Raw genomic sequence first — 26,320 nt, 5'->3', positions numbered from 1 at the left:
CAACACAAGGATCAAGAGTCTGAGGGAAATATTGTGCAATTGTTGGAGATGATGTCGTGCATGTGAAGCTGGGTGCTGCTGGGGAATTACCTGCCAACTTAAAAAAAGGAAAAGCTTTTCTCAGAAACACCGCTTCTGCAAAGTAGGAAAAAAAACACCTCTATCAAGCAGTTTCACCAATAAGAGCGATGTCTCAATGATCCTGACGAAATCTAATCACCATGTATTTTTACGTTGATTAATTATGTATATATTATATATTGATATATTATTTGTGGGCTGTTGTCACTGTAACATTTTGAGGATAACTCTCTTTAGAAACAGCAGCAATGTTTCAATTTTGTCCTTAGAAGATATGTGATTTTATTCGAACATATTCAAGCGAGGTCAGTAAATAACGACGTATGGACAGTGCATTGACACCAATAGTTTACTTTATATTCTTCTCCCATATGTTCCAGTTGAAAAACACATGTTTTATAAAAGGAAAGATATAATATTAAGGTAATATAATTCAATTATTCAGCATTTTTCAGCTCACTGGTGAAGGAGACTGTTGCACAAGGACCAAGTGAAAATGGTTTAACTAAGTAGTTCTGGGATCTTGACTCAAATCAGCTTCAAGCGGTTTCCTGAAACCATTGTCATCGGGTGAAGAGCGGTAAAACATGGCGCAATAGCATGGCGTAAATCTGTGCAAACATTTACAAACATACTCCCACTCCTTCAAGTCAGCATCTGAGTCACAACCAGCGCTGTGTGGGGGTGTGTGTGTGCAAATGTACGTGTGCGTGTGTGCAGGCCCTCAGGCAGCAGATGGAGGCCCTTCAGCAGCAGTTACAGCAGAGAGAGGGTGACTGGTCTGAAGTTCGACTCCAGCTGGAGGGTCTGATCAGAGAAAACTCTGAGCTGAAGGAGAAACGAACAGTTACGCCACAGTGCTGCCCAGTGGCCGACCGGTGTACTGCACAAACACATCAGGAGGGACAGTCAGAGGTAAAATATGCACATGGTCCTCTTCTCTTCAGGTCACGAATCACATGAATCATATCAACTTGGAATCTCCCGCCTATATCATCCTGATTAATAGTTTGCCAGTTGTATTTAACCCTGCATTGGAGTGCCCTTTCAGTATGCACAGCAATAACCGCAATAGCTCTTCCTCACATACTCCCCGTTTGTTGGACCAGACTGACATCATGGGTGTCCCACGGTGTTAGTGCTGGGTCCCCTCAAATGACAGACAAACTGTAAAGAAAAGAAAAATAACATAACAAAACATAATAACTCACTCCTAATGGACTTGCTCACCTCAAGGTCTGTGGGCGGCCCAAGGGAATGACACCCATGAGAAAAAGGAAATATCCGCTGCTCTACAGCTGGCGATTTTCCGTAGCAGAACGTCCTGCACTCTTCTCTGAGATGTGTTTGGATGGGCTATAAATTTTACAATTTAAAAGGTGCTTACACGTGTAGTTACAAGTTACTGCTATTAGTATTATTAGTCATGGCCGCACAAATACTTTGAATGTTCGTGATCAAGTGGATCACAGAAGTTAGATTTATGCCCCATCAAAATGTTTTTCTGTCAGTTGTTTTCCTTGAAAATATTATGACTTTATTCTAATAATAATACAATTTTAACAATTTCTAGAAAACACAGATATAACAAAGTTTCAACAGGCTGAAACGCATATGAACTAATTCCAGAGCTTTATAATTTCATTAAAATGAATGTAATTTGTGATGAAGGTGAATAGGTGCCACATGCACACTCTAAAGAGGTTGAAGACACAAAAGAGGGAAGAAAGAAAACTATACGTCTTGACTTAAAAGAAATAACAGTAATTAATAAAAATGTATCTCCAGGAGAATACATATTTAAAAACCAATACAGCATGTTTAAGAGCCGTACCGCATTATGTTCCATTATATTTGTAATGATCATCTGGCACAATAGTTTTGTTTTTCTTCATAAATAAAGACTTTTCCACAAGCGACCAAATGTCTGGTGGCATTTTCTGCAGAAAATGTCACCAGAATGCAGGAAATTGAGTGTTTGTCGCTCAAAACGTCCCCTCAGCGTTTCAGTATGTGAAACCAAACCTCCGCCCTGGACTCACACACTCAAAGCTACTTAGTTCATTTCATTTCACCGCCGTGTAAATCTTGTTGGTATCAAATGGTTCAAGTGCACAATACGCAGTTAAGTGGTCTATAAGCACTCCGGCAATAATTTATGAGGGCAGACAAAAGGTGGTGTCAAAGCACTGACTGACCTCATTACAGGTTTATGCAGTGCAAGTCGATATGCTCCCTGTACCAGTTGTGTCACTGCCCAAACTTGATTTAACCTTCCCAACTTATTAAAGGGCGATATGGAAATAAAACAAGCATTCAGGCTTTGTCACAGGTAAGTCGGATCATATTTCATTTAAACTTAATTATAAAGTAGAAATGAGTCCGATCACCATGTTGACAAGTTTGCACTGATGAAGATGTCCTTATTTCCCGACATGGAGCAGCTTCTCTCCAACGGGTGCGGCCGCGTGACTGACGGGACGCGCAAAGTAACGTCTGCAGACCAGAAGACCAAAACAGTCACATTGTTCAATGGCGACATCAAACACATTCTGGAAGACGGGAAAGTGGTGAGCTCTGCGGCAGCCTTTACCTTTACGTGTTTGAAAACGTTATAAAATAATCCTATTTTGGTTTCTTTTTGTTTTCTTGGTTGTATTTTTATGACACAAAGATGTGAATGAATTTTTCATTTGGATCTCTTGGATCATGCATGTGTGTGTTACAGGTGTATTACTATGCTGCATCGCAGACAACACACACCACCCACCCGAGTGGTCTGGAGGTCTTTCACTTCCCCAACAAGCAGATTGGTAAGCGGAGCGCCTGGACCGACAAATCCACATCCGTCGTGGTTTGGTCACTATATCTCATGTCATAAAGTCCTCACCTCGAAAGCGTCTTTATATTTTTCACAAGAAAGTCTCAAATATAAAAACGATGCATGACCAGGCTTTACAGTGAGTTTGTTTAGCTCTCCGGCTGCTACTTTTCAAAAGTCTTTATAAACATGTGTTTATTGATTTTTACATTTGTTCAATTTGGCTGTTCCCGAAGATACATTGTATAATCCACAACAGTTGCACAAACAGGGTTATAATGTTACATATATTACATAGTGGCCAATATATCTTTGTATGGTAGACATAAGAGCTGAATCTGCATTCTCAGAGGAAATCCAAACCTCATCAAATTTGGCTGATTACATTTACACCGTGTATGTTAATTTTCCCGGCTGTTCTTATAGTGCCGTTCGCTTTGCAACAGAAGGCAGCTGGTTTCAGAGGTAAAGCTCTAAAAAGCTCCAGACAGCAGACAGACACAGTTAGTGACTAGCTGGTAAACACAACGGAGCACTTAGCGGCTTGGCAGACTTGCCCCTACACGACCACAGCTCACGGTATAGTCTTTCATTCATAATGCGTCTCCATCAGAGAAGCGACACCCGGGGGGGAAGAGAGAGATCCTATTTCCAGACCAGACCATCAAGTATTTGGAGCCCGACGGCAGCGAGAGGACGATCTTCCCCGATGGCACCTTCGTTCACCTCTCACCGTAAGACTAATGTCGCTGTTTTAGTTTAGCATCCGCTTCAGGGTGTCAGCAGGGTCAGAAAGCCAGGGGAACACACAAACACCAGCTGACATTAAAGTGGCAGCCAACAGCTTTCCTCATGAATAAATGACACCGTGCGCTAACCAAGAGGACAGGCGGTTTTGATATCAAACCCTTCACACTTGGTTGAGGGAATGGAAAACCATCTCATTCTGCAGTCTGACAGTATCATAACTGTGTCCATGACATATAAACCCAAGTCATCGTACGTGGTCTCATCAGAACCAGAGAGAAGTCAGTTGTTCATTGTCCTTCTGGATCGTCGTCTCTTTCAGGTCAGGCGAGAAGATGGTCGATTTCCCCAACGGCCAGAGAGAAATCCACACTTCCCAGTACAAGAGGAGGGAGTACCCTGATGGCACGGTTAAGACCATCTACCCCGACGGACGACAGGAAACCAAGTACGCGTCAGGCAGAATACGAACCAAGGAAAAAAGACGGAGCTATCGTCTGACATCTTAAATCAACGCGTTTGCTGTGTGTGTGTTTGGGGATGTGGTGCTGGGAGGAAACACTTTAAGTAGATTACAGATGTTTTCACATTGTAGATTTAACTTTGTATTTTACCCTGAAGTAGTTAATAATTCAATAGATTATTTATCATATATTTATTTTAAAAAATGATCAATGTGTTATCCTGCAATAATGATTAAATTATGAACACTTTTCCGCGTGCTGAACACTGGACACAAGAGGATTCTGCAGCTTTTGCAGCTGCTAAACCTGCAAAAATAAGACAAAAATATAATTTGGCTGTAACTGTGCAGCTGCAAAGTATGAAATGCACACCCGACGTCTCTGCCAAGAAAAATAGAATCTCGCTATTTGCACGTACATATGTTAAATATGCAGACAGTCATGTCCTGTTAACTTAATGGCCGTGTTTGCACAGTAATATCAATATAGTGTATTGTGAATGGACCTTGATATCGGTTGCATATGATGCACATTTCATGGCGCTGTCGGGGGTCGCAATCCATTCTTTGTAAATTCACCCTTAATTTCTTTTCTGGGAAGATACTTTGGCATTCAGACATAATGTGTACACTTTTACTCTCTTAGATGCAACAGAAACTGTAAAAACAAAACAAAAATTGAAGGAAAAGAAGCTCAGTGCTTTGCAACACATCTGGAAATAAAAAAGGAACGCTACTTTTAAGTGGGTTTAAAACATTGACTGAGCAACGGAGGATCCTTCGGTCCCCACAACAGAGCATCAAAGTCTACTTCCCCATCCGTCTCCTCCTCCTCCACCTCCTCTTCTCTCCTCCACCTCTCGCCTGGTGTGGCCATCTGAGCAGTGAGCTTGTGAAGCTCCCGTAGGACCATCTTAACATCCAGGTCCTGCAGCGAGGCCCTCAGAGTGGCAGCGTTGAACGGGAATGTCCGTATGAAGTCTCCAACTCTGAGCGGGGGAACATGTCGTCCCTTCAGCGCCGTGGTCCTTACCGGCCCGTGGGTCCCACTGTGAAAAGACCACGCCATTTGTTTGTTATGCTATTTGAACGTTTGGACTTAGGCGGCATTTCGCTGCTCTCAATTTAGGTGCCATTTTATAAAATAATTGGTGTGCCATGAAATGTACTTTTTAACATAATGTACAACACTAAGCCTCTAAAACTCAAGAGAAATAAAACGCTGCTGAAGCAAAGAATAATCTCATTATAATAATGACTTTAATTCATTCATGAATACTTCATTAGAATCTCTCAGGTGAAGATGTTTCCTGTGGACAGACCTTTAACCCGTAGTTACCTGTGAATGTTTGGGAGCTTTGACCGTCTGAATCCCAGCGCCCCGTGTGGGGTATCGCGTGTCGAAGAGGAAGCGCCCGCCTCTCCCGGACGCCCCGCGTCAGCTTCTGTTTCGGTGTCGCCGTGGTTCGTAACCTCAGACCCGCGAAGGCTCCTGCTGTCCGTCAGACGCGGAGCGAGAGCCGGATACATCCGTCTGCTCACCACTGACGCGTTTGTCCTTGAACACGGGCCAAAGATCAGGTTCAGGGTCGTGTCCCCGTGGGTGTGCTTGGCTGCACGGATCTGGGTTGAGTCCACAGGGGGAAGGCGTCTCTGGCTGTCAGCCACGGAGGCGTGTCGTCTCGGCTGCCTCTGGTTCCTCTTTTCCGGCTGGCGAAGAGTTTTTAACAGAGGGAGCCGGCCGCCACACCGTTGCTTCTGACATTTGGTCTCTTTGAACTTGGGGAGCACGGGCGCCGTTGGACCATGCGAGGGACGGTTGGCACGGAGGCAAAACCCTTGTCTCCGATAGGCCCGCTCCCTCAAGCCGTCGACCAACGTGTAGTTCATCAAATCGATCAGGTCGCCGACCAGCCCTCTCTTCACTGCGATATCCGCTTGGCAGTCCAGCGTCAGCGCAGGGCTGTAGTTGACCTCCAGCAGCCACGGCTTCAACGCGGCGTCGACGAGGATGTCGAAGCCAAAGAGCTCCACGCAGTTGGGACAGGAGGGCACGGACGGAGCGATGGCGAGGAGGGTCAGAGTGACGATGTTGTTGATCCCCTGCCACAGGAGGAGCTCGTTGATGTCCTGGCTGTGGAGGAAATGCCGGAACTTGCTCATGGTCCACTTGCATCCTTGGCCCACTCGCTCCTTCGGCGCCTTGTAGAAGGGGCCGAACTTGTTGATGCTGGTGTTGGTGAGGTGGGCGTACAGGTTGCGCAGGAACGACAGGTCGTACTTCTCGGTGGCGAATCGCACCAGGCCTTCCTGGTGGATGTAAACGGTCAGCGGGTGGAAGCTCTTCACGCACGCGTAGATCCGCAGGTCGAACTTGTAGCCGGAGATCAGCAGGGGTTCGCTGATGTACCGCTGTACGATCACAGGGCAGTCGTAGACCAAGTCCTTGATGTCCTCGAAGATGAAGATCCCCCGGCCTCTGGAGAGATCCACGGGCTTACATATCCAGTAGGCCGCCGGGCCCCTGGTCACGCGCAGCCTGTTGTATTCAGACAGGAAGCGGGTGTAGTCGTTGGGCAGGATGAAGGCGGTGGGACTGAAGTCGTAGAGCGCTGAACCGAACGTGGCCCTCATTCTCCTCAGGTTGCGGGCCAAGCAGTCCTTCCACAAGGATGACAAAGGATTCCCTGAGCGATCATTTTAACAACTGAACAGATCAAACCAACTGATTTCTGTTTGGAAACTTTTTTGCTCAGGTCACATTTCATGTCCTCTGCTGCTAAACTGCAGCGATAACACACTTAGTTTCCTAATTTAATTTGTGTAATTTAATTTGTTGTTTATATGTTGTTCATTTATTACTTTAACTGTTTTTTGCACTTCATTACTTTATCACATTACATTCACTTCATGTCAGACAGAAGAGAAACACAATTTCAAGTCTTCTGTATGTTTGCACGGATGAAAGAAGTGACAAATAAAACTGATTTTGACTTCACAGTTCACATGGTTTTCCAAAAACTCGGCATCACAACTACTTGGTTCCGTTGAAGACAAGATCACGTTTTGGGTTAAAAATACCAGAATGTTCTAAATCCACTCGTTTGCATAGATTAACGCAATAAAAACTTAAATATTTTTATAACACATTCTTCTTTTGGCAATACAAATTAAATCTGAAAGTCGTGACAAACTTCCTAATATAAAAAAAACAAACTAATGACTGTTACAGAAACGCAGGGACTTTGTGCTTTTCGACAAGACACCAAAGTTAACACATCGAGTCAGACCATTATCACCTTGCGTGTGATGCCAACGGTTTTGGGATGGTGGTTGAGGCGCTGCCATGGCAACAAGTTGTGATACTCAGAGTTGTGAAATGCAGAGCCTCTCCAGTAGAGGTTCCAGTCTTCAGCCTCCCGTTCCTCTTGGTCATATTCCTCCCATCCTCGCTCCAGAAGCACATCCCTCACCACCTCTGGTCCTCTGTCGTGCAGTCTGAACACCAAGGATGCCGCCATGCAGCATCGTAAGTTGTAGCATTGGACGAGTCAGTCAGGAGAGACACACACACACCTTCGTCAAGCCTCTACAGTCGGCCATGAAACGCAACGTCATGCGACTTGTGATTCCCGAGAAAAATCCTCTCCGCCGTCCATCACGGATAAATGTTCATAAATCTGCTTTGAAATCATAGAAAGTGGAAGCGTCAGAAAAGTCTTACGTCCATGGCATACATTACAAACAGGAACAGTTGATAGTTAATTTGGCACGCGGTCAGTGGTGCTAATGTGCCAAAATGTAAACAAAAAGGTGAGCGGTGCATGAAAACTAAAGCACTCGCATGAGACATCTGAGAAGCTCACACAAACCTGACACCTGCACAGAAAGAGGGATCAGACTCGAGCTCACCAAGACAAAATGTCTTGAACTCCATCCTTTATCTGATAATCTTTACAGGGTTATATAAAAAAAAAAAAAAAAAAGTGCTGCATTTCAAACTGATTAACAAATGCACACACAACTAGTTCTTCAAATCAATGTACACAAGTTAAGACTCATCTTACCTTTGCATCCTCTGCCAGGTAAATGAGGCTCAACAGTAAGACTGGCAGTGGACAGACTCTACTCTAAGCTCCTCCCTCTGAAGGTCGTCTGTCAGACAGGTTTATGTACAAGTGGCAGGACAATGGTTGTTGGAAGAGGCAGTGCCTACTGCGTTAGCTATACAGTTACAATAAACACTAAATTTAATACTGAGGAATGTTAACACCGGTCATGCAAGTAGCTTAGCAAACAGAACGTAAAGCAAAACACTTGATAAGGTTTATTATGTAATACAGTCCTGCCATCACAGTAAAAGTATACTGCATGTGGGAACATAAAGATCAAAATGTACAAAATCTGTGTTTGCTTTGGTTAAGATACAGCCATCCTTAGACACTGATACAAGTTAGGTAGTGAAGTTTTATATGTATAAATTGTACTGGTCTTTAAGGCAAATGTATTCATCAGCACCATCTAGGTGCGAGGCAATGCAGAGTGCTTTTTTTTTTAAAGTCAAGCAATATCCATCCATTTATTGCAATCTGTAGTTAGTTTTATGCCCTCTTTTAAAGTTGTCCGACACATTTCAGATGCTTTGTAAACGCATCAAGTCCCGAGACCTTTTAGTGAGAGGAGAGACCTTTTGGGTCTAATGTGATTCATTTGGGCCAGCAGGTATAGTACAAACAAGGCAGCATTTTAGTGATTTTATTTAATCTCAAATGCAGGTAAGGCAACGCAGCTCACAGCTATTTCATCCGCTTATCTGGAAGAAGAAGAAATTTATAGCACTTTTCACAATGGGAACACAAATTGAAAAATTAGGGCTGGGCGAAGTGATTAATCACATTATGTTATCAGAACAATATGGCACTACGAGCAACAGCAAGTTAACAGTATATAAAATCAGTTACCTTTATTTTCCTCCCAAACAAGTACCAGAAAATAATTTTGTTTTTTCTTTAAAAAAAAAAAAATGCACCTCTATTCAAGGTGTTATGGTACGGCAGCACAGAGAAGCCAAGCTCAAATGACATTTTCATATTAAAAAGGCATATCCTTAAATTTGTAAAGTAAAATTCCAATACAGTCTGGTTTAAGGGGACTTCTGCTATGTCCATGTGATTTTACATTACAGTTGAAGAAAATTGAAATCAAGCTGCAATGAAATAATTTTAAGTACAAGCCATTAAGTTAAAAAAATGCCATTTAAACATTACAACTCAAATAATTCAGTTGTAAAACTGAAGCTACTCATGAAGTAACCAGAGCAAGAACTTTACCAGCATTCACAAAGACAGCTTTCAGCCTGCAAGCTGTCCGAGGACCAACATTTCCCAGTATTAAACTGAGATATAAGAGAAGAGGTATTAAATGACAAAGAAATGGAACATTTAAAAATAAATCTCAGCAGCCTATAGTTCAGCATCCAAGCCAGTCCATTTAAAGCACACTAAAATGTACTAAACATGTGTAATGGGGTCAATTGCAACAGAATTTGATTGACAGTTTAAGCTACACTCAAGTATCATTGTACATTTTAATTTACAAGTTTAAGGATCTGCTTTTATAGCAGTTTGAATATTGGGAACGCGTGACTGCTTTTTGTGTTATCCAAGCCACTGTACACCATTATACTGCAACACCAGATGGTCATTTATTTTCATGTGTGCAGCTCACCAGGGGATGTGGCCTCACTTGAACTGCAGTGTACTCTGGTCTACATTAAAAAACGCCCACGGATGTTAGTTGGCCCACCCATGAGTTATTGCATTATACAATATTTAATTGCGTTAACTAATTTTAATGTGCCTACCCACGCACGCAAGGAAAAGAGTCTGTATTGTTGGAACACCACCGAACAGAGTTATGACATGACAGAGGTGTAGTGATGAAGTTACCGCAGTGGTAGAGTTTGTTCAGTCTCTTGCTATCCAGGTTGCTGAGGTGCGTTCTCTGACCCATGTTCTGCCCGCTCTGCTTGGCCACCAGAGTCGGACTCCCATCGTTACTGAAGAAATTCCTGCAATAAAAACACACTTACGGTCGCCTACCGACTTGCTATTAAGTTTAAAATACCCATTTGGTATGTAGATGACTGAGCTACTGTGACTGGTAATATAACAGTGCAAGTCCAAATAAATGAGGGAATGACTTACGCCCCATAGTGCATTATGGATTCAACGTCATACGGCAGGTTCTGAGTGTTTCCACTTTTTACTTTGAAGTTACTTTTTTTCCCTTTTTAAAAGAAAAAAGCAGAAATTACCGATTAATTTGGTCTGTCACAGTCAAGCATATAGTAGCCTTGTCCAAAAGTTTTATACAATTTTAAAAGCATCCTTTTGTAACTGTACATAGTTCAAGTAGTCTCATTAAACTAAATGCTGATCAAGCCTTTCACCAAATAAAATATAAATGAGTCTGCAGAATGCACGGACAATTTGTTAGGTCTCAAAAAGAGGGAATTGCAATAAATGAAGCCACCTGGCAAAATGCTGTCCCACTGCACGGTGACATGCTTGTCCCGGTCCTTGCGGGTGTGTTCGTGGTGCAGCCCCAGAGCATGAATGATCTCATGGCAGAGATTCCCTACGGTACACGCACTGTTGAAAAACACCGACTGGGCACCTCCTCGACACCCGACGTAGGAGGCGCAGCTAGAGAGACAAACAGGAGAGTCGTTTCTCACGGCACCAAAGAAAAATATACCAGGTCATTAAGCCCAGTTTTAGCTTAGGCCTGTCCAGTAGCTCATCACTATACACATTAAGGTAGCAACCAATAGAAAGATTAAGGGACCATTTAGGCAGCCTGGAAAAGAAAAAAAAAAACATCATGAAAACAAGCAGAGAGCTTAACTTGATTTGTTCTTTACCAGAGTTGATTTTACTCTTATTAAAGTGTTATTCTGCCCTCTGTGAATCACTTTGCAACTTGAGTTTTGAAAAGTGCACATACATCTGGCTAGATACTAACGATGCTTCATTGTAATATGGATGAACTGACCCTTTGAAAAACACTTCTCACCCTTTGCCATTCATGAACTTGAGGTAGTTGACCTCTGTGGTGTGCTCTACGAAGCGGATGCAGGTGGCGTCTGATATCCACTTGAAGGCCGTGAGGATGTCAGACGCTCGTTCACCTGTTGCGTGAAATAAATGTTTTTTTTTTTAAAAAGCGGTTCTGTGAGCCGCACTCTTAGCAGTGACTCATTGGAGCAACAAAAAAAATAAATATAACAACCAGCTTACCAAGAGTGGCATATGCCACACTGGCGTCTGGCCACAGGGTCTCCACAGCGTTCCTGTCCTCCTGAAGTTAAGACTGACATCAGTAATGGTTCCACACTAACTAATTTTCTAATTAGTTAAGGCTCATATTAAGAGAATAATAATATCAAGTGCATTGCCCCTCATGCTGGAGATATTCCCAAGTATTCCTCCATCTTACCGGAATCAAAATATCGCCCTCTTGGACATAGTCGTTTTCTTGAAGGTCTATGACAATGATAAGAAGGTCACTGGACGTAACATCTATTTCCTCCCCCCCCCATTGCAACAATGTTTCTTGGGAATAAATTGTATCCTGTTGGAAAGCTAGTTCATTTCCCTTTTAAACTGTGCCCCATTTGTGAGCAACAGGCATTGGTATAATAAGCAGCACAGCCGAGTATGTGGGTTGCGCCTATGAAAAATGCTCCAAATCGTTTGCCATTGCCGAAAAGCTTCTTCTGCTGTTGCTAATGACACTTGTTTTGAGCCTCCGGACCCCAAAGGTGCTTCATTGGAGGCAATCTCAATGCAGAGATAGAGACAATCTTATGCATCCAGTAGCAATCCCATTGCTCCAGTCTGGGACAGAACTTGCATCCTTCAAGATGAGACTCTGGCCCCCACCAATGAATGTTCCTTACAAATGGGGCACCGTTGAAGATACATAAACAGGCTTTCCAACAGTATACAATGCATTGCCAAGAAGTATAGTTACAGAAAAATCTAAACACATTTGCAAAGTTTTTGTTTACTATATTGTCTTATATTTACCTTCGAAGGTTTCTGCACTGTCCCACTGTGGCTCAAGCATTAAAGTCACATTAGCTGCAGAAAGCAAAAGAATTTAAAATGCGTGTATAAATGACATGAATCAATTAAAAAAAAAAAAAGAAAAGAAAAAAGAACCCACACACCTTTACCTCGTGACACCACTGCAGTGGCTGGTGTAGTCGCATTAGGCATAGAAGTAACGGTAACATTATCTATAACGGTAACATTATCTATCAAAGAAAAATAAAATCATCAATAACTTGATTGTTGATGTACAAAAATAAATCATCATTCCAGCAACACCAACCTGTTGCGTGACTTTTAGCCGTCAGGGTTTGAGAAACAGGCAAAGCAGCAACAGCTGCATGGAGAGAAGGAGTATATGTTCATCATGCCATGACGGTCATGGCTCATCACAATATAGAGTTTGAGCACTTCAGGTCATACCTGTCACCGTGCAGATGAAGACCAGCAACCACATAGTGAACCTCAACAAAGACAGACGCTGTCATCACAAAGCGCCTCAGCCGGCCTTTTTCTTGAGATCTGATCACCTGCAGGCTTGCTGAGCAGCTGTGATCAATCACACTGATTATAAGCTCCAGACTGGACTGGAGAGGTGTGTGTCGTTTAATTGGCTCTCTCTTTCTGACGTCATGGTTCTATTGGGTGCAAATGCCAGGATGGATTTACTACTGGGTAAAAAAAAAAGAAGTCAATCCTAAGGTCTTAAATGTTAGGCGTCCAACATCCGATTTGGCAAATTACAATACCACACATTTTTGTAAAATGCACAAAAGTTTTTATGTTTTAATCATCTTCAACTTTCTTACTTTTTTGACTTGGCAATGTCTTTTGAAAAAAATGAAATTTCTATTGTCATATACATACAGGTACATGATAATCAAGCCACCCTAAGCGCTTCAGAGCATCTATCCCCCACTGGGGAAACTCAAAGAGGGCATTTGAATTTCTTCATTTGGCTAACTAAAACAGTGGAAGCTAGATACATATTAGCTTTGAATAAATTGTGTAATCTTTTTGGGATCAAAAATATAAATTATTAAAATATTCTCATGGGTTTGTTGTGAGAGTCATGGGTCATGAGAGCCATAAAGGCTCCAAACAAAAGGCCCTGACGGTTCTCGGAAGCTGTTTTAATGTTTTTATTATTATCATTAAAGAACGTAAAGAAGGGCATTGGAATAGCAAACATGTCCAGAGTCAAGAATGAATAAAGAATGACAGCTTTTTCTCCGAGTCAGAATATAACTGAGGGGAAAATAGCTAAATATCCAACACAGTTTAACAGCTGACTTTGAATAAGGAAACGCTGAGTGAGAGTTGTTGTAGTGGTCCATCATGGCCACCAGAGGGCGCAATGCGACACCTAAAGGCTCCATGCAAATTAAGTGTATTTTGCCCTGAGGTGGTTCGTACAGGAAGCAGAATATGTCTCCCAAACTGACTCTTCACAAACTATTAATTAAATTATAACTAAATAATAATGTTATATCGATGGTTAAGGATAGTTATGGTGTTGAAATGCTGCATTCAGGTGAACATACTGTAGTAGAGACTGAACTGGAAAAGCACCACACTTCTTCCTTCAAATGGCAAACACCTGAACGACATGTCATCGTCATCGATAATGCTGCATTCAGGTGCCATGAAGACGGTAGACATATATTATAATAGAAAATGCATTATCTTTATATGGTGTATTAGTTACTCCTTATCACCATATAAAGTACCCATGTGATGGCCCCCACAGTATATGACTTGATGTCTTGTTCTTACTTGAATTGACATCACCAATCAGAAATATATATGTCAAAGAGAAAGAAAGAAAATACTTGTGGATCCTGAACTGTAGATTAAGGGTAAGGTGATTCACCACCCGCTCTTTCTTTCTAAACCACAGCCACCTCCAGCTCTGAGGATTAAAAGGACACTTAGATAAAGTTTGGATACTTAGCAAAGTATGTATTTAGTAATATGATAAACAGTTCGTATTATAATAAACCGTCCAACTATTTGCAGTAGAAGCTGAAAAATCCTGATTTGTTTTAATGTCAATCCCCCCAAAACACTGGACGCCTACATTTCCCTTAATGTAAATCAATTGTGTGGTTGATTAGATCAGAGGTTTACAGAATAGGAGACAGGCCTCTATAGGGGGCTACACACATTTTGGGGGGTTTTAGGGAGTCTAGTTTGTGTTTGACCTGTGGTGGAATCCCAAGCGTTAGTTTTCAGCTATAATTATTTAAACATTTATTGACCAATATCTGCACATTTCATCCTCTAATACAACTTTTTAAATTATGTTTAACTTGTAACAGATTGTTGCTATACTGTGTTTTTGCTAAATGTACTAAAATAAAAGATCCGAGTACTTGTCCCACCACTGCTAGTTTGTAAAAAAACATCAACTGTTTGGCTCAAATTCGCAATAAACGTGATTCTGATTCAGAGTACGCGTTTCTCTGACAGACCATGAACGCGGCATCAGTCAGCATCACGAGAGTCATGTGATGTCCTGTCATGTGGTGCATTCACTTCCTACTGATTTGCTCCACAGCAGACAGACTGCCGTATCATGTCGTCTTAGGCTCCACAGACTGCTATCCGCGCCGTAAACATGTTATTTCTGTGGAAATCGAGTCGTTTCTCGCCGCTGAAGCTGGTCCTTTGGTTAGTGGCGTGTCTGGGATATTTGTCGGCCCGGTCCGGAGCGGAGGAGGACGGCGGCAGCCCGTGGTACCGGGACCTCTGCAGGTAACAATATGGGCACAGCTAACAATCAACACACCTCCGACTGAAACACCGCAGCTAGAAACACAACACTGTGAACGTCACGGCGCGTCGCACTCCCGTGTGGCTTCGTCGAGCCGAGTTTAATTCAGAAATTATATCAGTGGGTGATTTATTTGCTTATTAACAATGTACCACGCGACCGTATGCCGCCAACGTCTCGTTAAATGTGGCTCATAAAACAACCAGCCGGCAACTTTTTTTAAATATTACATTTAGCGAGCTCTTCCTGTGTTGTAAGCTAGCCAACGTGGCCAGTAACAGCTGTCTTGTTTGTACAAAACAAACCTGCGGAAGTAAAAGAGCTCAAAACTCAAATTGTCTCGCGCCAAAGCAGCCAGCTAGCTTACACTGTTACGCGTTTTTTTACATGTCATGTTGTATTTGTATCAAGCTGAAAAGTAGCCAAGTGTTGTTACAGTTTCACAAGAGAGAGAGACTAGTATGTGACGCTAGTTATAGCACAGTTAAATGAGGACTGCAGGCTGCCGTCCTCTCTGCTGGAGGGCTGCTGTTCAAATGTTGACACAGCGCGAGGGCTGCTGACCAGTCACCTGTGACGTCAGGCTGCCCGGACGTCATCTCCTTGTTTTGGTGGCGTTGGTATAAATGGGTCACAATAAGTTAATTGGGGGGTAATTCAATATTATTGTGTCTACGTAATGACTTCGTGGCGTTTGTGCTGCATGGATTAACTCATTTATTTGATTTTGTTTGACTTTTTTTAAAACTCAACACTCCAAAACAAACAAGATAAAAAATAGTCATGGGAAAATCTTTTGTGAAGTTGTTCAGAGCAAGTACAAGAGGGAATGGAAAATAACTCCTGGGAGCAACAAATAAACAACAAAAAGACACATAAAAGACAGATACGTAACACACATACAAGGGCTCCAGCTAACATTTATTTTTGTTACTGATTGACCAATAAATAGTTTTCTTTCCAAAATGTCAGTAGTAATGGAAAAGTTCACAATGGTCTTAAGTCCAAGGACACATTTTCATATTGCTTGTTTGTTTTTATTTCCATCATCTTTCTGAATCCTTAATATTAGTTCATAACTACATGAGACAAAGAAAATTAGAAAATCCACTCAACGCAGATGCCAGAATGAGATCATTATGTCATTTCTTACTTCAAAAATATAATACATTTATAATATAACATATACATTGCTAAGACCAAACAATTCATGTTTTAATCAACAAATAATTATGTAATACTCATAAGGCTCTGACCCTGGTTACCACCTGTCAATCAGACTTTCGACCGACATTGATCAGATGCTGCAGGCCTGAGACCTGATGTGTGCCTGGTATAAGTCTGCGCATCGTCTGAATGTTTTCCTCCAACTTATTTCTTGTATTTCCTGTGTTGCAGTTATAAATGGGAGGCTATTCACCAGAAAGAGGTGAGCTACACACTAAAGCTCTGTGAGTCTTCACCATCGACCAGCTGTGGCCCCGGGACCGCTGTCTGTGCCCAGAACCTCACCACCAAAGCAAACCGGTCTGTCGGTGAGTAAGTCCTACTGGTGGAGTACACTGAGACGCAGTGAGGGTTGCGCAGTTGCAGAAAACGTCGCTTGGTGTCTTAGCTAGGTGTGGTGGAGTCACGGCAGTCTCCTGGATCAATGGATAATGGATAAACATAATAAAGAAGCTAAACATGGGGATCTTTTCTCTTTTTTTGGGGGGACGATGTATTGTGGCAGGAAATATTTAGATTTCAAAGGTGTTCCTGCTCATATTGTCTGCTTAGATACCGTGGAGCCTAAGCCATTAAGCTACCTGTGACTGTGAATTATGTGAGGTAGCATACCGAATTGGCTGTGCGTTGGATGGGACAGATGCTTCTTTTTCCTGCAAATACAAGATTGAGACTTACTGTGTGTTTCAATACCGGCACTCCCAAACTATTTAGTATGCCAGAAAAAGATTTAGTATGCCTTGAAACATAGCTTGTCAAATGCAGTAGGCCTAAAATTACCAGGATGTCTTACTGCATCCGGTCGCACTTTTGCAGTAAACAAGCCAGCGTGCTTTTCTTGTCAGCGCCTGAGAGTCTAAAGTTCTTTGGCAGCAGACCTCTGAACTGGCAAAGAAAAATTAGCATGCAGCCCAACGAGGCACCCAAAAATATGATGGTTGCTGCATCACAATGTAAGATTAGTCGTGGACAGACACAGAGAGGCCCGGTCACTCACGAGAACCTGCATACCCATTAACGCCTATGCACAATTCTCCTGGTAACAACAGACTTTAGGATAACACTAAATTACAATCTCCAGAAAGCACATGGCGACATAAACGGCCTGTATGACTACGTTGAGCAGAGACGCAGATTGAGGGTCTAGAGGAAGAGCATTCCACACTTCAAAGGCAAGATCCCTTTTGTTTCCAGTCAACCATAGAAGGGAATAAAATAATAACCCACTGCGGCTTTCCCGCAGTGTTTTTGTGCAGGATGCATGAGGTGGGGTCTGTGTTGAACATGTTAGACCTTGTCTTTTACTGTCCTTTAGACAGACCAATGTGGCACTCAGCCCTTTTATACGGCTCTGTTAAAATGTTTATGAGTAACAAAGGTGCATGTGAGCTGGTCTTTGACTCTGATGTGTCTCATGCGTCTTATGACAACCACACAACAGAACATTTCACAGCTCTTTGGTGACACTGCAGGAATATATATATATATATATATATATATATATATATATATATATTTATTTATTTATTTATTTTGTGGGGGTGTTTTACTCACAGTTTGGGCAATTTGGGCACATTCATGCCATTGTCTGTTTCTGTGTGAAGTGGGAAATTGGCTTTAAATTATCTGGCTCAATAGAAATAGAAAAAAATAGAAACAAAGCCTTCATTGTACTGATCAGGAGTGCTTGTATTGGTAGCATCAGGTCTGTGGTCAGGGGGTTTACCTGAACTGTAAAGTGTTCTAGTTTTGAATAATAGTTTTTCCTGACTGCTTAGATGAAAGTGTGTGCCTTCTTTCTCAGAATTATTACCTTGGGTAAATCGCTAATTTGTTGTCTATACAATGTCCGAAAGTAATGAAACAATGTGTGTTATTATTTTGCATATGACCAAGGTGACGTCTGACCAACAGTCCAAAGCCTCAAAATAATCAGTTTACAACGATATGTCTATGTAACAAAGAAAAGCATCCGATACTCACCGGGAACCGTCAAACCTTTTTGCTTATTCAATTACCAAAATAGTTGCAGATTCATCTTTATTTCTCCTTTTGCCATGTTCTGTGTGGCGCATGGTTCAACCAGTGAGTTACCAGCCCGTGAACAGTGTCAGCTTCTGTAGGAACATGTCCACTGTCCGTCTGAGGACAGGAAGCGCCGCTCCTGCTTGTTTACTTGGTGACAGGTAGCGTGATAAAACATGCACTAATCTGTTTTCTGATGCTGTCATGACCGCTGAGAGGTTGAAGTGAAGTGATGCTTTGTCTGTCAGAGCTTCATCAGTACATTAGCAGATCTGATATCTGCACTGATGAGGCCGAGTCTGCGTCTCTGCCGGTGTGGCAGAAGCTACTCCCTCTTCGATGCTGAGTTACTTACTTACTTTATTTATCTGAAAACATTTTTACTCAATCAGTAACTTGATTGCATAGTTGAATGAATAATCGTGAATATAAAATCTGTTAAATTAGTAATTCAGGACCTGGGACAATTTTTCTCATTATTATTTTAAGTAGTGTCAGTGTTAAATGAGTAATTAGGGTTTTAATTTGTTCGAATGATAATTGTTTTAATTAGTGTGCCATTTCTGTTGCAGTACTTCCTGTTCACTGGTGGTTGAATTGTAGTGTTTGTGTGAACATTGTGTGTCACAGTGGGAGTGTGATTTCCTTCATCCCGTTCAGACCTGACCTTCAGTGAACAGACAGCTCTGGTCTCTACTTAGTCACGCTGCTGTGAATTGATTAAACCTAATTTAAGGCTGCCGTCCCCTCTGCTTGGGAGCAGATAATCGATTCAGCCCGTTCCTCCATGTGAACTGATTTAAATGTCATAATATTTGGGGAATTAGTTTAGCTGAATCAATTAGTTAATGAGTTAATTTATTGTTTTAAGTTTTTATTAAATACAAATACAAAATATTTACTTCCACACTTATTAATTGTGAGAAATGATGACATCAACTTGTGACGGGGCGACTAATTACGAATCAATGATGAAAATAACGGTTAGTTTCTGTCCAACCAAAATGTTATCAGAGAACATTACGGGTATGTTTTCCTTTCACTTTTACAGCTGCAGTGGGAGTCAGTCTAAAATAAACTGTTGATCAATTTTATTGTTTTTTGAAGGGATCCGTTTTTAGGATTTTTGCCTTTCTTCTCCTCTGATGTCTCGCCATCTTTTCTCTCTTGGCTGTCACAAAGAAGCTCGCTTACTTAGATAGCTGGAAATCCCTCTTGTTTCTTTATTGTTTCCACACCAATCGGATTCATTCAACTTAGGGCCTGTGCCACAGATTGCTACACCTGGGGAGGTGGAGGTCATGTGACCCAGGTGTAGCAATCTTCATGTTTTTCCCCGCAGTTTTTGAAAACCACAAATTAAAGGTTTTAGTTCGCCAGCGGAGCAATGAGCTGCTTCCATTATCGTTCATCAGCTGACGTGTGATTTCCTCTGAGATGTTTTTTTAAGGAAACAAACTCTTTGGCAAATAAATTAGTGGACTGGCAGAAATATGTCTTCTTTCTATCTTTTGTCCTACTTACCTTTCTTGGGTGCTGCTTCAATTCTAGTTTTTCTGACTGTCCACTGCTTGTGGTTATAAATCTGAAACTGTGCTTTCCCAGTAGTCACGATAAGTGCTTTTCCTGCAGAAAAATAATAAAGTTTATGGCCTACATCATTTAAAATGACATTAAAAATTAGACACAGTGAGTTTTTTTAAGTAGCTCGTTGTGTATATATTTATATTTGTTTCAGAGGAGATATGTTCATTAAAATGAGCTCCTGTTTCCTTGTAGAAGAATCGGTCATTTCCCTAATTATGGCTTCACTGAATGTCCTTTTCACGCGGTTTTTAAATCTGAAACTTTCTCAATAATCAGAATCGGTGCTTTCGTTGCAGAAGTGGTGTCACAATCTCACAGTTCATGCTGAGCAATTACATTCGACCACATGCTCATGTCACATTAGCTCCAAACTCCTACCAAAAGATCACTTGACTCAGGATTGCTGTCATTATTCAGGGCTGTTTCTCAATTTCAGTTGCGTCACTGTCTTTGAGTTGTGCCCGTGACCTTTTCTAGAGACGAGCTGCCAGACGGAGTTATTTCAGAGACCCACAACAACGACTTGTCCAGCAGTCTGAGGTCCTGACCTTCCCCCGGTGACAAATCGGTGTCTGGTAGCTCTCAGCCAGCCATCCGACTCTTTGTTTTTCTGAGACTGCCGACTCATGCCGTCGTTGTAGGCTGTATTTTATTCATTTCCCTGCTCATTTTGTGAAGACGCCCTCACCAGACTTTGGTTGTATTCCTAAGAGGAAAATCACACGGGGAACGTGACAGAAAGGCAACAAGGAACTGTGTGCTGAGTTGCAGGTTAGTCATGCCAGCTGACTTATCACATGACAGGAGAACATCGTCCAGCACAAACACGCTCAAACACAAATAGACACGACTGTCATGCTCCTCTGTCTCTCTCTGTCTCTCTCTCTCTCTCTCTCTCTCTCTCTCTCTCTCTCTCTCTCTCTCTGTGTTTCTCTCTCTCTGTCTCTGTCTCTGTCTCTCTCTCTCTCTCTCTCTCTCTCTCTCTCTCTCTCTCTCTCTCTCTCTTCTTTCTGCTCATGACTTTATTCCCGCTGCCTTGACTCAGAAACACACATGTTCCATTCTCACATTTTGACATTTATGGGTTTTCAGCTTCCTCAAACTCAAATTGTCTTGATGGATGAACGCTTCCCTCACCTGTATTGGATTGAGAAGTTCATGTAAAAAGTCAGCAGCTGTAAACCACTTGGATTCATGTCGTTTATAGTGGATCACTTATGTTCCCACATTGAAGTTAGCTACAACTAACAATGATGTTGTAATATCCATTATCTCTGTTTGCATTTTAAAATTGATTGTTTTATTTTTCCATCGCAAAGTCCGATGTGAGGTCTTCAAGTTTCCTGTTTTGTCCGACCAACAGTCCAAAAGAGAGAATCTATTGACTAGCACACGAGATAAAGAAAGCTCTCACAGTTGATCGCTTTTTTTCTTCTTCTTTGTTACTTGAAAAATCTTTTTTTCTATGTTTTAAAAAAAAAAAGAAGTGCCTATTAAATTTGTGAATTATTCAAGTAATTGTTTCAACCTTATCGACGCTAAATGCCCAAAGAAACTCCAGTGAAACAATGTGTTAAACAATGTGTTCTCTGCTTCTTATCTTCGTCATATTTCTGTCTAACTATGCCTGGTGATAAGTAGACGTCAGTATTGCAGGACTTGAAGCTGAAGCAGTGCAACAGGCTGGGACACGAGCAGCGCTGCGGTCCTGCCTACAGTAGCTGCTGGTGTTAGTAGGTCAACATGTTGTTCCGTTACATTCCTTCATGCTCCCTTTGTGATAGCAGTCCAGCCATATCAGTGGGAGCACACACACACAAACACACTTCAAATGCTTATGAAAGTTTCTCTTGGACTGACTCGTGCGAGTTATAAAACACAGCAGCGCGATTGTATTTCTTCGGGACATTTTAAATTCAACAGGGACGTTGAAATGTACACGAGGACGAGAATGAGGTCATCAATTAGACACGGACCGATACACTCGCACAGCAAATATGTCGTTGTGATGCCTCTTCGAATCCAAATTGGTTTCAGTGTCTGGCGGCTGATTGACTGCAAGAAGGAGGACAACTGTCATCGGTGCAGCAGAAACAAATTATCGCTTTACGCTTAGTAACACATTTACAGAACTCCCAGTGGTTTTGTCGGGCCGACCTGCTGTGAGTTTATTTAACCGCCCCACACGTTCTTTGCATGCAGAACATTTCCCACTGCTGTCTGGGGCTATTCCGATGATAAATTACGACTCTGTACCGGCAGCAGAGTCGGGATTCGTGCCACAGAAGTTTAAGTCGTGCCGGGTCAGTAGAGGTTGGTGGGTGAAGCCATTATTCTACCAGACTGTCTGCTTCAGCAACATACAGGGAAACATGTGTTTGGGCTTTTTCTTAAAATATCATTAGATAAACGTTGTGATACAATTTAGAGCAACAACAACAGTTGGGTACAGGAAGTCTCTATGTAGCTTTGCATAATGTGTGTGTGGTCATCCATGGGTGCTAAAGCATACAACAAGAAGTTTAGAGAAGAAATAAAGCTACAATTGTCACACACACATTCATGTATTTCCACCCTTTTTGTGTTGCATTCATTGCAAAGAAAATGTATTTTATAAAAAGTAAATTTGTAACGTGTTTGATATTCTACACATCTGTTATACAAACCCAAGGCCTAATGGGCCGTAATTGACTGATTGTTCGTCTTGTGTTGAAATGTGCAGGTGAGCTGTCGCTGCAGACGCTGTCTGGCACGGTTCTGGATTACAACAGCACAGAAAAATGTCCGGGGACCGGCAACAACATTCAGACCAGCATCAACTTCCAGTGTGGAAAAACCATGGTGAGACTCACACACACAAGGATGTGTTACTTCTTTTATCGAGACAATTTGTGCTTTTCACGGAGTTGTGTTTAGGCTCATACCAGGCTCAGGAGGCAGGTGTTACCACTGCGATAAATCTAAACAAGCAGCACTTTTCCCAAACTCATTATCACCTTCGAGCAGCCCTCAAGCACTCTGGCAATCATTGTTATTGATGATGAAAAAAACACACACACCAGGAATCTAAATAGTTATGATCTGGCAGGAAAACATGACTTTTTATGTATGATAAATTGCTTTTAAACACAAATTTGAAACACGAAGACCTGATTAGAAATAAGGATTTACTGGACTGCACGTGTCATCAGGTTTCAAACAATTGGAGTTTTGGCTGTTTTGAGTTTTGCTCTATTTGCAATTCATTGTCATCGCTGGTGCTTTGAACATGCTGCAAAGGTGCAAGATAATAAGCTTGGCTCAAGTATAAAGTTCCACCATCAACATGCACGGACATTGTTGTGCAATATTGAGGAAATGTTTGTGTGCTTTGATGTTTTTGGTCAGTTGTTTGTACTGGGCACAATCTAAAAAAATTGGAGGGACGCCCGGCCGACTGAAACCAAGAATTAACCCCTCAGGAGGCTTTTGAGCATTCACTTTTCCTTCACCGGACAAATCTTAAGAAAGCTAAAATGACATTGATTGAAAAAGGCCAGAAGCAGCTGTCTGCTGCCACAAAATGAAGCGAAGCTGTCAGGGAAAATAATGTCAGACAAAGACAGTCACCTGCTCCGTAGCTCTGCTCGTTTGAGTCAATAGTCTGCAGTTTCAGTGGGCGGCTGAGATGGGTTAACATGTGGGTTAAAAACGCGTCGTTTCCTGTGTCGAGTCGGATGGAAGAAGACGATCAGAGCTAGGTTTTCTGTGAAGAAATGAAAGTGACTTATTTTTTGAAACTTTTTACAAAGTCATCTAATATTGAGAAGGAGAAGAAGTGATCCGTGATAATAATCAGCCTCAACAGTGAACAGTTTATTGCTTTCGTTATTTCTTGACACTTAGATATACAATTTATTGTTTGCTACCAACAATTAAAGAGCTTGTGTTTAGGTCTGTATCTGTGGGATATTTACTAATAATATAATTATTTAACCGGCTCGGACAGTGTGACACTGTGGCATTGTCTCGTTGCTCAATGGGACTCCTTGTCTCTTTAGGAGATATTGGTTTTATGTGTTTGTGCTGTGCACATAATGTGACACGCCCCTTTACAGAAAGTGTTTAGCTTTTCACCAAAACACATCGTGTGTTTTCTTAAGGTAATGTTGAAATCTGCTCTCTCTTTTTTTTTTTACAGCCATGTTTACTTGCTTGCGGTCTCGTTCACTGCCTTTGTTTTCCTGGTACGACATCACCACCTGTAGATCAAAGGAGTAATGTGAAACCTTTGCCAGAAATAGATTGTGTCCCGAGATTAAACAAAATGGCGACTGACATGTAATATTGTAGTCAAAAACTGTAAAAAGGTACCTTTCATATATAACCATCATCCTTTTATTTGTGTCAATGCTAAGCAAACGATATAATCGGGGGAGTTTTGTCATAAATAAGGATTTTGTGACCCGAAACACACACATTCTCACACAAAACAAGATGTTACTAAACTGGTGTAAACAATGTGCCGAGTGACAGATAAAAAGTGAAAGATATTGAACCGCAACAGGACAAGTTGCTCTTTGACTCTCAAGAACAGGGGCTGATAAAATGTGGACGAGGAGAATGAAAAACACTCTTAACCGTCTCTCTTGAGCAAGCACTGAACCTTCGACCACTCCAGAAGCAGCAGCAGACTGTTGTTGTGCACTCAACTGTAAGGACTGTGAGGACTAATGCACAGGACATAAATGTTCTCCTGCTAAAGCAACAGTTCAAAGAAATCCTCCACATTCTTTCATTTTCATAACATTAACAAGATATGTCCTGTATGAAGAAGCAATGACACATTTGCCCACATCTGGTGTGTTGCCTTGCTGCTGCTTGTTACACAGCGCTGTAACGTGTTAGTCAACTTGAAACTATCCGTATTACTCATGGCCTTGCGTTTGTGTGCTGCAGGGGACCCCGGAGTTTGTGGCCGTGTCCCAGTGTGTGCATTACTTCGAGTGGAGGACCTTCACCGCCTGCAACAAAGATAAATTCAAGCCACACAAAGAGGTATGTGGTGGAACATGTGACTGGCCGACGGGATTAAAGGGTTTTGACACATACGAGAGAAAATAACTGCTGCCGTGTCTGTCGAGGTGTGATACCAGAGAAACAATGAGGCAGAGAGGGGTTTAAATGGAAATGAAGAGCTGCCCTCCCACCACTGCGAAGGTGTTTACAGCAGTGTAGAGGACGTGTCACACGTCGTCACAATGAGGTCGTTAATGTGAGTTTAACGTAAAACAATTGCAAAAAAGTTGTGAAATGAATTAAACTTGCTGTTTAAAAAACTATTAACTGCGGAGCAACAGACAAATTATTAATAAGAATCCTAAAACATGAACCTGATGGAATAGTTTGGAGGCTTTTAAAAAAAATTGAAGCCCTTGAAAAATATTAAAACGACAGATTTATCACAGTTCAGAGGGGAATTTTATTGCATATTAATCAGTTACAGTAATTGTTCTATTTTCAGATGCTACAGACCTGAACAATGCAGTATAGAACCATGATGTCATTTTAACATCCACACAAAGATCTGATATGGCATTTCATATCTATAGTGGAGTGTCCTTTGATATCCTCTGTAAATTACTTCCACCATACGACCCCTCCGGTGTCCTCTCTGGACTAGCGGCACCGCAGTAAGACCCTCTGCCTCCTCTGTGTCCAGGTGCCCTGCTATGCGTTTGACTCCGACGGTAAAAAGCACGACCTCAGCCCTCTGATCAAGCTGACCGACGGCTACCTGGTGGACGACGGCGACGACACCATCGACTTCTACATCAACATCTGCCGGAGTCTCAGTCAGTACCTGGAGAGGCCCATGGATGAATGCATAAACATTTATTATCATTTATTTATTTATTTTTAAGTAAAGAAACACCATAGAGAAAGAGAACAAAACTTTGACTTTGGTCATAATCAACTGCAATTTAAATGTTTTTTACACATCATTCTCTATTTGGTAAGAAGAAAAACAGGCTTTCTATTCCTTACAAATGTGGCACTAGTGCATTCATTTATAAAGACAAATTTGTAGCCTATTTATATGGATCATTATCATTTTTGTTACTCCTACATCTTGAGCTTCGCCATTCCCTTATGAAAGAGACCTTTCTTTGACAGCAATAGAGTTTGTCTATTACTTACAAACTTCCCTTCCCCCCCCCATTGTCTCATATCCTTCCGCTTTCTGTCTCAGACCAACCAGACAAACTGTGTCCGGAGGGCTCTGCGGCCTGTCTGGTCACAAGTCATGGCTCCTACGACATGGGCTCTCCTACCACACAGCTGAAGCTGTTATCCAACGACAGGTATCTTCTCGATGAGTGCTGACTGTCTGTCATCTGACTTTCCATATCTTTAAATCATGAGCCGTGGGAACACTTATTCAATGCGACTTTGATGAGTTAACCCATCATGGCACATGATGGGTTAACTGTCAA

The 26,320-nt window shown here is 41.9% G+C and overlaps 4 protein-coding genes across 5 annotated transcripts in view; 2 read left to right on the top strand and 2 right to left on the bottom strand.

The window, feature by feature from the left end:
• The window catches only part of si:ch211-140l13.3 (uncharacterized), a 32,667-nt gene extending 27,088 nt beyond the window's left edge, over positions 1 to 5,579 (top strand). For both annotated transcript variants that reach the window (XM_068577425.1, XM_068577424.1), the window contains 5 exons: positions 802 to 996; positions 2,526 to 2,651; positions 2,810 to 2,894; positions 3,516 to 3,636; positions 3,972 to 5,579. In XM_068577425.1, coding sequence (XP_068433526.1) covers positions 802 to 996; positions 2,526 to 2,651; positions 2,810 to 2,894; positions 3,516 to 3,636; positions 3,972 to 4,158 — 714 coding nt within the window. In that variant the 3' untranslated portion in view covers positions 4,159 to 5,579. The remainder of the gene's footprint in view (positions 1 to 801; positions 997 to 2,525; positions 2,652 to 2,809; positions 2,895 to 3,515; positions 3,637 to 3,971) is intronic.
• On the bottom strand, positions 4,852 to 7,633 carry ttll2 (tubulin tyrosine ligase-like family, member 2). Its single transcript, XM_068577547.1, has 3 exons — positions 7,412 to 7,633; positions 5,452 to 6,773; positions 4,852 to 5,161 (listed from the first exon to the last, which is right to left on the bottom strand). The coding sequence occupies exons 1-3, from the start codon at positions 7,631 to 7,633 to the stop codon at positions 4,852 to 4,854; spliced, it is 1,854 nt and encodes a 617-aa protein (XP_068433648.1).
• A 1,250-nt stretch (positions 7,634 to 8,883) lies between these two features.
• Positions 8,884 to 12,686, bottom strand: LOC137785968 (zinc metalloproteinase nas-14-like). Its single transcript, XM_068577546.1, has 10 exons — positions 12,653 to 12,686; positions 12,513 to 12,566; positions 12,206 to 12,259; positions 11,613 to 11,659; positions 11,414 to 11,474; positions 11,190 to 11,304; positions 10,647 to 10,819; positions 10,319 to 10,400; positions 10,061 to 10,182; positions 8,884 to 8,925 (listed from the first exon to the last, which is right to left on the bottom strand). Exons 1-10 carry the CDS (start codon positions 12,684 to 12,686, stop codon positions 8,909 to 8,911), a joined length of 759 nt encoding a protein of 252 aa, XP_068433647.1. The 3' UTR covers positions 8,884 to 8,908.
• Positions 12,687 to 14,803: 2,117 nt separating this feature from the next.
• The window catches only part of igf2r (insulin-like growth factor 2 receptor), a 43,262-nt gene continuing 31,745 nt past the window's right edge, over positions 14,804 to 26,320 (top strand). The window contains exons 1-6 of the mRNA XM_068576633.1: positions 14,804 to 14,986; positions 16,404 to 16,540; positions 22,567 to 22,685; positions 24,783 to 24,881; positions 25,546 to 25,678; positions 26,077 to 26,188. Of these exons, the coding sequence (XP_068432734.1) occupies positions 14,850 to 14,986; positions 16,404 to 16,540; positions 22,567 to 22,685; positions 24,783 to 24,881; positions 25,546 to 25,678; positions 26,077 to 26,188 (737 nt within the window). The 5' untranslated portion in view covers positions 14,804 to 14,849. The remainder of the gene's footprint in view (positions 14,987 to 16,403; positions 16,541 to 22,566; positions 22,686 to 24,782; positions 24,882 to 25,545; positions 25,679 to 26,076; positions 26,189 to 26,320) is intronic.

Source organism: Clinocottus analis, unplaced genomic scaffold (assembly GCF_023055335.1).
Source record: "Clinocottus analis isolate CAN_PGR_092001 unplaced genomic scaffold, fCliAna1.0.p SCAF_15, whole genome shotgun sequence".
Lineage (NCBI taxonomy): Eukaryota > Metazoa > Chordata > Actinopteri > Perciformes > Cottidae > Clinocottus > Clinocottus analis.
This window is presented reverse-complemented; position numbering and strand designations above follow the sequence as displayed.